General features: G+C 40.5%; 1 protein-coding gene across 1 annotated transcript in view; it reads right to left on the bottom strand.

Moving 5' to 3' along the window:
- Positions 1-75: 75 nt before the first annotated feature.
- Positions 76-12060, bottom strand: part of ihh (indian hedgehog) — an 18320-nt gene continuing 6335 nt past the window's right edge. Inside the window, exons 2-3 of the mRNA XM_015393693.1 lie at positions 5745-6006; positions 76-1067 (exon numbers count right to left, since the gene is read on the bottom strand). Coding sequence (XP_015249179.1) covers positions 397-1067; positions 5745-6006 — 933 coding nt within the window. The 3' untranslated portion in view covers positions 76-396. The remainder of the gene's footprint in view (positions 1068-5744; positions 6007-12060) is intronic.

The following is a 12060-nucleotide window of genomic DNA, read 5'->3' as shown; positions in this document are numbered from 1 at the left end:
ATGGCGCTAGGCTTACCGCACCGTGACGTCACTGCTGGAAGATGGCAGGAGGGAGGGGCTACTATATTTGGGCAAAGATGGCCGCTCCCAGACTCAGTGATCGCCATGAAATTATTTTTATTTTCGCAAACGTATTAATTTTAGGTATAAATAATGATTCATTGATTATTTTGTTCTGATCGGACTTTTCCTTTAAAACTGGAGGAAACTTTGTTCGTAACGAGGATAAAAACAAGTTATTTTGAAGGGATTTTAGTTTCCTGGTGTTTTTCTTTTAACGTCTCTGAATCCAGAACCTTTCTCCTGGTTTCCAGTCTGTTACTGGTTTTCTGCCAGCTCAGCAGGAAGTCCATGATGGTCCCAAATGGGGTTCAAAGTTGTGTTGTTTTTCTGCCCTCACGTGTGTTCCTGAGCCACGCCCAGCGGGTGAAGGCGCCCTGGCCCCAGCAGCGTCCGGCCCAGCCAGTGTAAAACCCGTGAGTACCAGTGCATCCCGTCGCTGTGGCCCCCAGTGCTTCCAGTCCAGCTGTGGATCAGCCTGAGGGGGGCGAAGGCCCGGTGGGCCAGCCAGTGTTGGTCCACTACAGCGTAACAGGACGCCATCACCCCGTCCACCACGATGGTCCCATGCCGGGTCAGAGGGGCGAACGCCCCCCTGCTCACCCTCACGCTGACCCCACTGATCCGGGACAGACGCCCCGGTCCCCCGTCCGACACCAGGACACACTGTCCCGGCTGGACGGCGCTGGCGTACTCCGTCCTCAGGACGCCGGGGGCCGGAGCCGTCCCCTCTGAGCAGTTCTCGGACACGAAGATGAGGTGGGCGGCGGTGAGGGAGATCTGGGCCCCGGCTTCCGTCTGCAGGGCGATGAAGAGTCTGAGGGGGGTCGGGTCCCGGTCCAAGAAGGTCAGGACTTCACTGAAGATCAAATCCCCGTCGCTGCCTGCGGCGGCCAGGAGCCGCTCGCCGGGACGCACGTCGCCGATGGACTTCAGAGCACCGCTCTCCAACATCACCGAGGCGTTGCCGGGGAAACAGCCGCCGGACTTGGCCGCCACCGAGTGGTCTGAGGATGGAGAGAGACGGAGACGGAGTGAAAAGGAGGAAATATGGCGTCCTACCAACGGAAATTAGAAAATGTTAAAGATTAAACTTTTATCAGTGGCGCTCGTTGATTTTGAAACGTTTTATAATAAAAATTTGAACCATTGAACCTTTAAGTTTATTAATTATCTCTGAGCTACCTTTAAAAAAATGGTTTTGGGAAATTAAACCACTAAAATCCAGAGGTCTCTTATTTTATATACACCTTTTATCAGTTTATAGATGTATATAATTCAGATTTTCACTACCAGAAGTATTTCTCAGTTGAGATTACGGAGCTAACTGAACGTTTGGTAGAATCGATCCATATATTTCTGCATTTTCTCTACCATCGGTTTCAGTCCAACTGAGGAGGAAGAAACGCCATCAGTGTTTCCATCAGCAGACTGCAGCTAGAGAAGTTTTCTGCAACTTTTTCATCCCTGCATGATGACCCAAGAGTGAGAGAAACTGCTGGTACCTCCATAAAATGTGTATTTTAAATGAGTTTCTTTTGTAATTCATTTCATCAAATGGATTCGTTACACATAAACCTTTATTCCTGAAGGAGGCGCTCCCATTTCCCTGCTGCTCCTGGTCCTCCCTGCCTGTCCCTGCTTTGCTGTGTCTTTTCTGAGTTCTCTCTTCATCTCAGCTGAACTCAAACATTGGATCTGGTCAGCTGGTCTCTTTTCTCAACTGGAAACAGGGAGACCCTTCCTGTCCTAATGGGACATACTTGGTGGGATAAACCATGGAGTCCTAGAAGGCTTGGAGGATGGTGTGTTTTACAGTGTTCTCAGTAGAAGACGATGGATTTTTGGATTTATGATACTCTGATTTCTCTTGTCTGGATTTGGAGGATATACCTGATGCATCTACAATTACAGAGGATGTCGGCGGCGATCTGAGCGATGATCAGGCTGCTGGCAGCGGCTGACTCTCTCAAAGCGCCTCAGTAAATCCTTCCCTCTTAATCACACATTTAAAAAGATGATTCCTTATTCCATTTTCTTTTTAAACGTCTGTTTTTAAAATCCTTATTGCTTTTCTTTTTGCTTTCCCCTCTCCGATGACCTATTCCCTCACCCTTCTGTTCTCTGAGCGAACTGGAAACCAGTTTAACCAATCACATTCTCTCCTCAGATGTAAACAGCTCTCTCATTGGTCGTTTTGTTGAAGGTGTGGCAGTCTAGCCAATGAGGGGGTTGGACTGGTTTCCAGTTTGCTCTGGGACCAGAAGGGTCACGGAAAAAAGGAATAAGATTTTAGATGTGTAAATAAGGAAGGTATTTATAATACAATTAAATTTTTGTTTTTTTGCAGACACCATAAAATTTAAGCGTAGAACAAAAAGAAAAAAAGAAAAAGCTTGAAATCTTTGCCTCTGTTCAATTAATCTACAGTTTTCCTTCTGAATTGAGTGACAAATAAATCGCGTTTTACAATTTTTTTAAATATTTTTATTGATCTATTTGAGATTGAGCAATAAAATGTGGGCTTGTCATCTTTAATTCTTCAAAGCTTCATGGGGTCTCTCAGCAACCAGCAAAACCAAGCCTATAGGTACAATTTGGAGGTGTGTGCTTTCATTTCATGGACCTGGAAATGGCATAGTGCCCATTACCCTGAAGGCATTTTTTTTTTTTTATCTGTAACATTTTTATTTTTTTGCTGCAAACAGTATAGAGGCAGCCTGAGCACAGTTAGCGATGACATGAGGCTAATGGGGCCAGTCCTGCTTCTCTAATACAGTGAATGTGATGCCTTCTCCTCTTCAGTGTTTCAATGCAGTGGTCTGCATTTTTATTTAAACAGAATTTAAAACAAAAAGCATCTATAGAGACGTCAAACATCCATTGGTTCAAATAAATATTTATTGGTAGGCATTTAAGAGGCTGTAAATCCTAAGGATCAGGACTATACCTTCAGGTTTAAAATAAACCGCAGCTTTAATTAAATTAATTTATTGAATTAAAGATTAAAACATCAATTTAAGCATTTATCTTAATTATTTAAATGAAAACAAAATGTATTGTAGTTACTACAGTCTAATATGTTATTTTCTTTGTTTAGATATGTGCTTCATTTCGATTTAAATCAGTATAGTTGCTTTGTCGCCCTCTGGTGGTCATTTTAGTTCTATACCTATAGTAGAAGAGTTTATTTTGTTGCTTTAAAAAGAACTGAATTGGTTTAGTTTTTAAAAGAGAAAAAAAAGAAGAAAAAATCAGAAAAGAAAAATGAAAAATACCAACTTGATTGGTTTCCCTTCTGATCAAGTCAAGGACTGGGCCCTCGCCACCCGATCTGGGGGGGGAAAGAAGACAGGAAGAGGAAGGGGGAAAGAGACAGGCAGCAGGAGAGGGGAGAAAGAAACGGGAAATCTCAGTTACTAACCAGTGGACATTAAAATCTCACGGGTCAATATATTGTTTTTTTAACGGGACTTTTGATTTGTTTCAATTTAACAGAAGAATTTTTTTTTTATCTTGGGATCTTTTATTTTCTTATGGAGGCTGAAGATTCTCATCATGCAGCCATGCGGCACAATGATGATGGAGGAACCAAAATCCTTAAGATAGACCAACCAGGAGCTCGTTCTAATGGGTTCTAATAGACTGCTCTTAATGAAAACACCATCTTTCCTTAAAATTAAATTAAATTACAGAGGGAACATTAATCCCTCTGTGGACCAAACTGCTTTATGAAAGCCTAAGCTTGGTCCTAAATGTTCCAATCAGCAGAACAATGATCCCAAAAATAGCAGCTGATCTACAGGAGAAGGAAGGTGAAGTGATGGGCCAGTCGCAGTACCTCCGACTTCCAATGAGTTTATTCCTTGTATAGACAGAGGGTGTGCTTTCGCATTGATTATTAAATACTTTTTTAAACTCAGACGGTCAATAATTTGTTTTTTTCTACAAGCATTGCTGGAGTTGGTGGATAAACTTTGAGCCGACGGTTTAGATGTAGAGATTTGTCCGTTTAGATGCAGGCAGGAAGAATAAAACTGAGTTTTTAGCGAGGAAAAGGGGAACTGAGCAATGAATCTCTGATCTGTACTAACGGATCTTTTCCAGGTGACCATCATGGTCCAAAATGTGGTAAAGAAAAGCCATCTTTAATAAACGCAAATATTTTTGTCACAGTCTTGATTCTGTTAAGTTTTATTTAATTTGTTTTCTAGTTCTATTGATTTAATTCCTATTTTGTGGCGTTTTCTGGATGTTTTTGAGTTCTTAGGTTTTTCTTGGTTGCTCTCTGCTGCCCTCTTGTGTTGGTCTCCTTTTCCCTCGCTCCCTTCTAGGAGCCTCTGTTCACACCTGCTCCCAATCAGCTCTTTAGTCCAGTCTTTGTTCAGTCTCCCATTTATACTCTCCCTGAGCAGTTCCTCAGTGCTGGTTGCTCGTCTTTTCCTGACTCTTCAGGCATGTTTTTCACTGATGTCTCCAAGGTTCTGTTTTTTTGTACTTATTTTGTTGGATTTTTGGATTCCTGTGAATATTCCATTAAAACTAAACGAACTCCCCTCTGCCTCCTCGCCTCTGCATTCGGTCCTCAAAACCTCAACCGAACCCTGACAATTGTTCCATTGGTCGAGGAATGTCTGGATCTGCTAAAGTGTTGATTTGCTGGACACCTGCAGCCTGTTCACCAGGATAAACTTATACAAGTTTTTAATGCCTAAAAGTAAAGAGCGTTGCTCCAAAGAACTGGTCAGACATCTTGTTCACTTGGTGCATCGGTGGAAGTTTGTTTTTACTTTTGGTAGAAAAGTTTCCATCAGAGTAGAAATATCAAACTATTTCTTTTCCTAATTCTTTTTTCTTGAATGGTAAATTAGCGCCACATTGGCCTGATTTTCCAACCAAGAGCCAGACGGGGACTTATAAGCATGGGCGGTTCTAGAAGGTGGGCCAACGGGGGCCAGTGCCCTTGCAGATCAGGTCCTGGCCCCTGTTATGGCCCCTGTTTTACTAAATATTTAAAAACAATAAGCTGATAGCTTCAGTGCTACTGAGAGAGGATCCCAGTTTTGATTTGCTAAATGTTTTTTTTGAAAATGAATTAAAAAAAAAAATTTGAATTTCACAGCTGAATGTAACTTTTTTTCTCGTGTTCTAATTCTGGTTTGATAGAAAACTGTAATCTTAATTTAAATTAAGTTAAAAATATGTAAAATTCCTAAATTACTAATTTATAATATTCCAAATAATAGCTTTATTTGATATTTGAGATATTTATATAGCTACAATTTTACTTGATATTTTTATTTTAACAATAATTTTCAAGCTAAAAATAAATATTTTCAGTTGGAAGACATAATTTTAATTAAGCTTAATTGAGTGGAAATTTCACATCATGCAGCTATCTTAATATATTTTAATCCTTTGCCCTGTTTTCTTTTTTGTTTCATGTTTTTCTGTTCCCCCATTAAAACTCTCTGGCCCCCTCCCGGCCCCCTGGTACATTTGGTCTGGAGCCACCACTGCCTATAAGGTCTACTTTGTCTGCCTAACATAGAGCTAAGACCATGACCAACGACAATCGGTTTAAAATGCCTCAAATTAAGACAAACGCATAAAAACGACACGAACATGATGAACAAAGGAATATAGTAGCTACAATAAAACAGCAACTCTGAGTCGTCCCCCACCTGACTTGACGCTGCAGTGGATGTGGGCCCTGGACTCGTAGTGGACCCAGTCGAACCCCGCCTCCACCGCCAGCCGCGCTAGCATGGCGTACTTCTCCCTGTCCCGGTCCGAGGTGGTAATGTCCACCGCCCGGCCCTCGTAGTGCAGGGAGTTGGTGGAGTGGTGGCCATCTTCGTCCCAGCCCTCTGTGACCCGCAGGCGGACCCCGGGCCAGTGGTTCATCACCGAGATAGCCAGGGAGTTCAGCTTGTCTTTGCAGCGCTGCACAGTAAAAACAGGACAGGTCTAGGTTAGACCAACATTCTTTCCTGGGAACTAGAACAATACACCGAAACATGATGGGAGTCCGATTGTATGATCCACAGGGCTATTATGGATCTGGCCAGTATACTGGTTATTCTGAGATGAATACCAGGTTCACCTCACTGATCCATCCAGTATCTGTATCAATAAACGAAAACCAAGTCCACTTGGTGTCTGCTTTTAAGGCTAGGGTTAAAACTTTCCTGTTTGATAAAGCTTCTAGTTAGAGTGGCTCAGGTTATCTTCTATAGTTCTGCTGCTATAGGCTTAGACTGCTGGAGGACATAGGGACCCCTTTTTCCTCATTCTATCTCTATTCTCCCACTCTGCAGAATCTGTTAGTTCAATCTCTAANTGGACGGGGCCGCCTGTGGAGCTGGTTGACAGTTGCCTTTTGTATCTATGCTTCTTTTTCTATGTCTGCTTCTGTCTCCTTGAACCCCAGTTGGCCTCAACTAAATTCAACTCAACCTATATTTATAAAGCACATTTAATTACAGTTGCAGGAAATAAGATGATAATAAAAACATAAAAGCTGAAATACATAAACACAACGTAATGAAATATAATGAAAATATTACGTTAATTTAACATTAGCTAGCCAAAAGCCCTCGCTCGTTCAACCGGGCTACATCCAGAGCTTGAAGGTTCATTGTGGAGTTTTATTCGAGTTAAACACTGGATACCTGGTCGTCATGGCAGCGGGAGCCTCCAGTGTTATAAAGAGCATTAGGGCTGTTGTGGTGAGCGTGTTAGCGAGGGATGCTAACTGCTACCACTTGCCAAGGTTAGTTAACGTCAATTTACACCACCTGGATTTACACCATTTAAGGCTTTATTAATAATTAGTAAATACATTTAAAGTAATCTGTTGTCCAGATGTTTGTTTTAATGGAGTTTATAAGATGAGAAATGGAAATTAATTTTGAAGTAAAGTCAAATGAAATGTGAAAACTATAATTGGGTTATATTTAGATTAACTGGTGTCAATACAAACGTTAATTTAGTTAAAAGTAAGTACATTAGTTTGGTTCCATTTCAATATATTAGTTTGGTTCATCGACTGAAATGTTCAGAAAATCGTTTGGAACACGGCAAAGATTTAAAGTTGGGTCAAGAGCAGCATTATTGTTTACATCAAAATAAAATAATCAGGTCATAAAAAGTGATTAAATTCAGATTCAGTGAAGTTAAACATTTTAGATGTGATATCTGGACATCATTTATTTTTTATTAGAGCAAGGTTATAGTTTTTCCAGCCGCTCACACTGAGCCTGGTTCTGCTGGAGGTTTCTTCCTGTTCAAAGGGAGTTTTTCCTCTCCACTGTCACTAGAAGCTTGTGAGGGATTGCCTTCCTTTGACGGAAAACTTTGAACCAATTTGGATGATCTGGTGAACTGGCAATATAGAAATGAACTGAATTGGAGGCATCTGACTTTTGATGCTCAGGGAATAAGCTTTGGTTCCATTTGCATCTTCAAGCCATGACCTTCACCTTGAATTTGAGGCGATTACAGCCAAGCAGCATGCAGCCAGGATGGGTTAGTTGGTCCAGAGGTTGCATTATGTTTGTCTTTGATATAAAGCAACACAAGCAATATGGGTTGAACACCTTATGCAGATGATGATCTGCTTTACGGTAACATTGGATTTTCTTTAAAAAAAAAAAAAACAACCAAGATCGACAGTCTTTATTTTCTAAAAAGCGACCAAATAAGTAGATATTTTCTTGATCATATTAATGAAAAAACAGTTATTTTCATATTCTCTTAAATACTTTTAACATTATTATTAAGTAGCTGAAATACCTTAATGTCCCTTTAAAGCAGTCTTCTTCTGTTCGTATAAATCCTCACATTTCCTAGTTTCAGGTACTGATCGCCTCGTCTTCTGTTGCACAACTTGAGAACCATTCAGAAAAAAAAAACTCAAGAGCTTCACAAAGACCCATTCAACCTGCAGCGATAGACACCCCACTACCCCCACCTAACCGGTGGCTCCAGCCATCCCACAATGCACCCCTGCAGTCCCAGGTCAGCGTGGTGTTTACTCTCTGTGGTGAGGGGAGCAGGGAAGCTGTTAAGGTTTGGGGTGGGGGGGATAAGGCTGGACTATGAGGTTGGGTTGGTCCTGATGTTCTGGAACAAACAGACGGCCTGTTGAGGAACTCATTCAACTCTTTACCTCTTGGTCAAGAAATGTACCTTTACAACCTCATGTGACCTCTTGGCGGCGTCTGATCGGACTTCCATAACAAGGAAAACTGGAATTCACAGAATAGCACCAGTTGGTTAAAACTGACCACTCGATTTTCCACTTCATGCGCATTTTAAGATCTGATTGCCCAATAAAATAAGGCATCAGGCCATAAATAAACAGCCCTAATGAAGGACTGATTCCCATGAAACAAAACAAACCACAGAGCTTTATATTGCGCCGGCGTTGGTGATGCTGCCTGAAGCATCTTCTACCTGTTGACTTTAACTCACTGCTTTAACAGTGTGACTTATCCTGATGTCTCCAGTTTTTCCCTCTGGTGCAGGAAATTTAAATGAACATCCAGTTGCTAAGTTTTAGTCCGTGAGGCAGACACCCTGTCTACTTTTAAGGCTAGGCTTAAAACTTTCCTTTTTGATAAAGCTTCTAGTTAGAGTGGCTCANGAGGTTTCTTCCTGTTCAAAGGGAGTTTTTCCTCTCCACTGTCGCTACAAGCATGCTTAGTGTGAGGGATTGCCTTTAAGTTAATGAGACGATGCAATTAATTAGTTTTCCTTAGATAGAAAACTTTGAATCAATCTGACTGGATGATCTGGTGAACTGGAAAGTGACCTGAGATGACTTGTGATGTGAATTGGAGCTATAGAAATAAACTGAATAGAATTAAGTGTTTAAAACCTTGAAGCTCTGTTCTGCAGTGGGAATAAATCAGAGCTGGTCCCTGAGAATGAACCCCCTCCATCAGGCCTGCAGGCTGGGATTAAACCCTATAAATGTCTTTTTTTTTTCCATGTTGCCTGTGATAAGAATAGCTCTGGACTCGGTGAGCCACAGATGCCTTTTCACGGAGTTCAGTGTGGATTTTCTGCGGTCGGCGCGACAAGCTGGACTTCATAAATCAGACGATGCATGTTGTTGGTTTTCCTTTCAAGGTACAGCGACAGGAGAGGGGGGGGGGCTTCTGTCGCGAGCGGTCGCGGCACCCAAACCGCTGGCTGCACAAACACTGAGCGCCTGGCTGACAACGTGCGCCTGTGCGCAACCTTTGCGCCGCAAAAGAGCCCATCTGAGCGGCTCTTTGCGCTCAGATGACCCGGTTTAAATATAGAATTAATATAAATATATACGGAAGAGGATTAGGGCCCCTAAAAAAAAAAAAAAAAAAAAAAAATTAACTGATCATTAAAGATTATTTCAGTTTATTAGAGGGGAAAAAATCTGAATTCTGACGTCATTTTTTTTCTTAAATGATTTTGTCTTGAATTGAGGAGGAAAGTTTACATTTTAAATAAGAAAAGTAATTACATTTTCTAATTATCTTATTTTAAGAATAAACATGCTTATCCCATTGGAAGATCATCTTATTTACCTACTAAAATGCAGGGTTAATACACTTGATTCTGGGAGTTTTTACTTATTTCTTGATTGTTTTTGCAGTGCATGAAAGCTTCCTCTTTTTACACACTGCAAAAACGATATAGAAATAAGTAAAACAAAAAATTAATACAATCATTTTTGGCATTTAATTAATCATATTTAGTTATTTTAACACAACTGTTTCATGTTAGCAGGTTAGGACATAAAACAGTGGAAAAAAATCGAAATCTAGATAAGTCATTTTTCCTAAATATGTGCATTTGTTCTTGGATTGAGGAGATAACAGATATTTTGCCAATGGAAAAAGACAGTTTACATTTAAAATAAGAAAACACACTTGCATTGTCTTATTTTAAGTGCATTTTATCTAATTTTCTTATTTTAAGAGTAAAAATACTCATTCCATTGGCAGATCATCTTATTTACTGCTCACATTAAGGGTAAATACACTAAATATTTTTTTTTACTTATTTCTAGATCGTTTTTCCAGTGCACATTTGTAACGTAAATGCAAAAGCGGTTGCATTAATTTTTCAATGTATTTTCCCTTAATTTGAGCAGGTAAATAAGACGATCTGTCAATGAAATGAAGATTTTTTTTACTCTTAAAATAATATATTTAGATATTATGCACTTAAAATAAGAAAATAAATTGTTTTTTCATATTTTAAATGGAGATTGTCTCTTTCAATTTGCAAAGTGTCTCACTCAAGTCCTCAATTCAAGAAAAAATGCACTTATTTAAAGAAAAAATTACTTATTTAAAGAAAAATTACTTATTTAAAGAAAAAAAATGCACTTATTTAAGGAAAACATTACTTTTTTAAAGAAAAAATGCACTTATTTAAAGAAAAAATGCACTTATTTAAAGAAAAGACGCACTTATTTAAAGAAAAAATGCACTTATTTAAAGAAAAGACGCACTTATTTAAAGAAAAAATTACTTATTTAAAGAAAAATTACTTATTTAAAGAAAAAAATAAATGCACTTATTTAAAGAAAAAATTCCTTATTTAGATCAAGTTTTTTTTTTAAGAGAACAGGCGCGTCTGTGTGCAGCACAGGAGCGCCCAGGAAAAGCGGATAAAAAAACTAAAATATGGTGGCTTTAAAAAAAAAAAAAAAAATCCGCATAATTAAGGCTTCGGCACAAGTAAAGAGCTATTTTCACACATGAGTGCTGCGAAAACAAACCGAAAAGTCACAGGGAATAGTAAAAGACAAACAGGAGGCTGTCTCCTGCGGCTTGGAGCCCATAAATTGTGAGCAGGTCTGCGCCCTGCGCGCGCACGCACGCACAGGCGCGTGTAAATGCTTTCCACGCATCAATGAAACACAGACCCGACTTAAAAACAAGAGAAAGGCGCATCAGCTTCGCGTGAAATCCCCACGAATAAAATTCTGCTTCAGGTGAATTATTCTCCAGTCTGACAGCTCTGAATGGGAGCGTGCCTGCAGTTACCCACGTGGGTTTGTGGACATCCACGCGGCCGCCCCGGGGAGGAAGCCCGCGGTCACAGAAAGCAGATATAAATACTTTTATTCCAGGGAAATCTGGAGCCCAATAAATTCCACGCGGGGCCACTTCAATGCAGACATCATAAAAGTTTCTGACAGTCCGAAAGGCGACTGGTAACTCTGGCCAGTGGGTGGGGGGGCAGGGGCAGATTTAGGGAATCTGGGGCCCTAGGCAAAGACAGGCAGGGGGCCCTCTGAACGGAGAAGACAACACATTAAACAGACCCATCATAGAGATAGAGATATGTTAATAGAATAGACATCCATTATTTATTCTAGGTTTTGTCCATTTTCTTGTTGTTTTCCTCTCTATGTTTTGCTGACTTTTTGTGTCTCAAAATTAATTCAGTTTACTTCTACTTCTACCATCTTAATCAGATAAGGAACCTTTGCTGGGTGACACAGAACAGAAAACCCCCCAGAAATTATGCAGAAAATGCCCAAATATTGGATGAATGTCACTTAAAGGGGTCATGGAATGCAAACAGAGTTGCATTGTCATAGCTGAATATCGACAGTTCAGTGTGAAATGGACGTACAGAGAAGTTTAAACTCCATCAACTCATCCTTTCTCTGCAAATCTCACAATAATAAACTTCCACCGTAAAACAGTCGAATCCAAACGAAGCACCGAGTTGACGTCAATTCTATGTGCTGCACTTTAGTCGACCAAAATCCCGGACGATGTTGAAATTTCCCCCGGACATTTTTTTTAGGTCTGAAAAGCAGGACATGTCCGGGAAAAAGAGGACATCTGGTCCCCCTACCATATCAACGATGTTCAGTGTTCCGTCTTCAGCGTTCCGTGTTCAGCGTTCCATATTCAGCGTTCCCGTCTTCAGGGTTCCGTCTTCAGCGTTCCGTCTTCAGCGTTCCGTCTTCAGCGTTCCGTCTTCAGC

The sequence above is a fragment of the Cyprinodon variegatus genome, unplaced genomic scaffold, assembly GCF_000732505.1.
Source record: "Cyprinodon variegatus isolate N-32 unplaced genomic scaffold, C_variegatus-1.0 Scaffold653, whole genome shotgun sequence".
Lineage (NCBI taxonomy): Eukaryota > Metazoa > Chordata > Actinopteri > Cyprinodontiformes > Cyprinodontidae > Cyprinodon > Cyprinodon variegatus.
The sequence above is the reverse complement of the archived record's forward strand: the minus strand, read 5'-3'. Positions and strand labels throughout refer to the sequence as shown.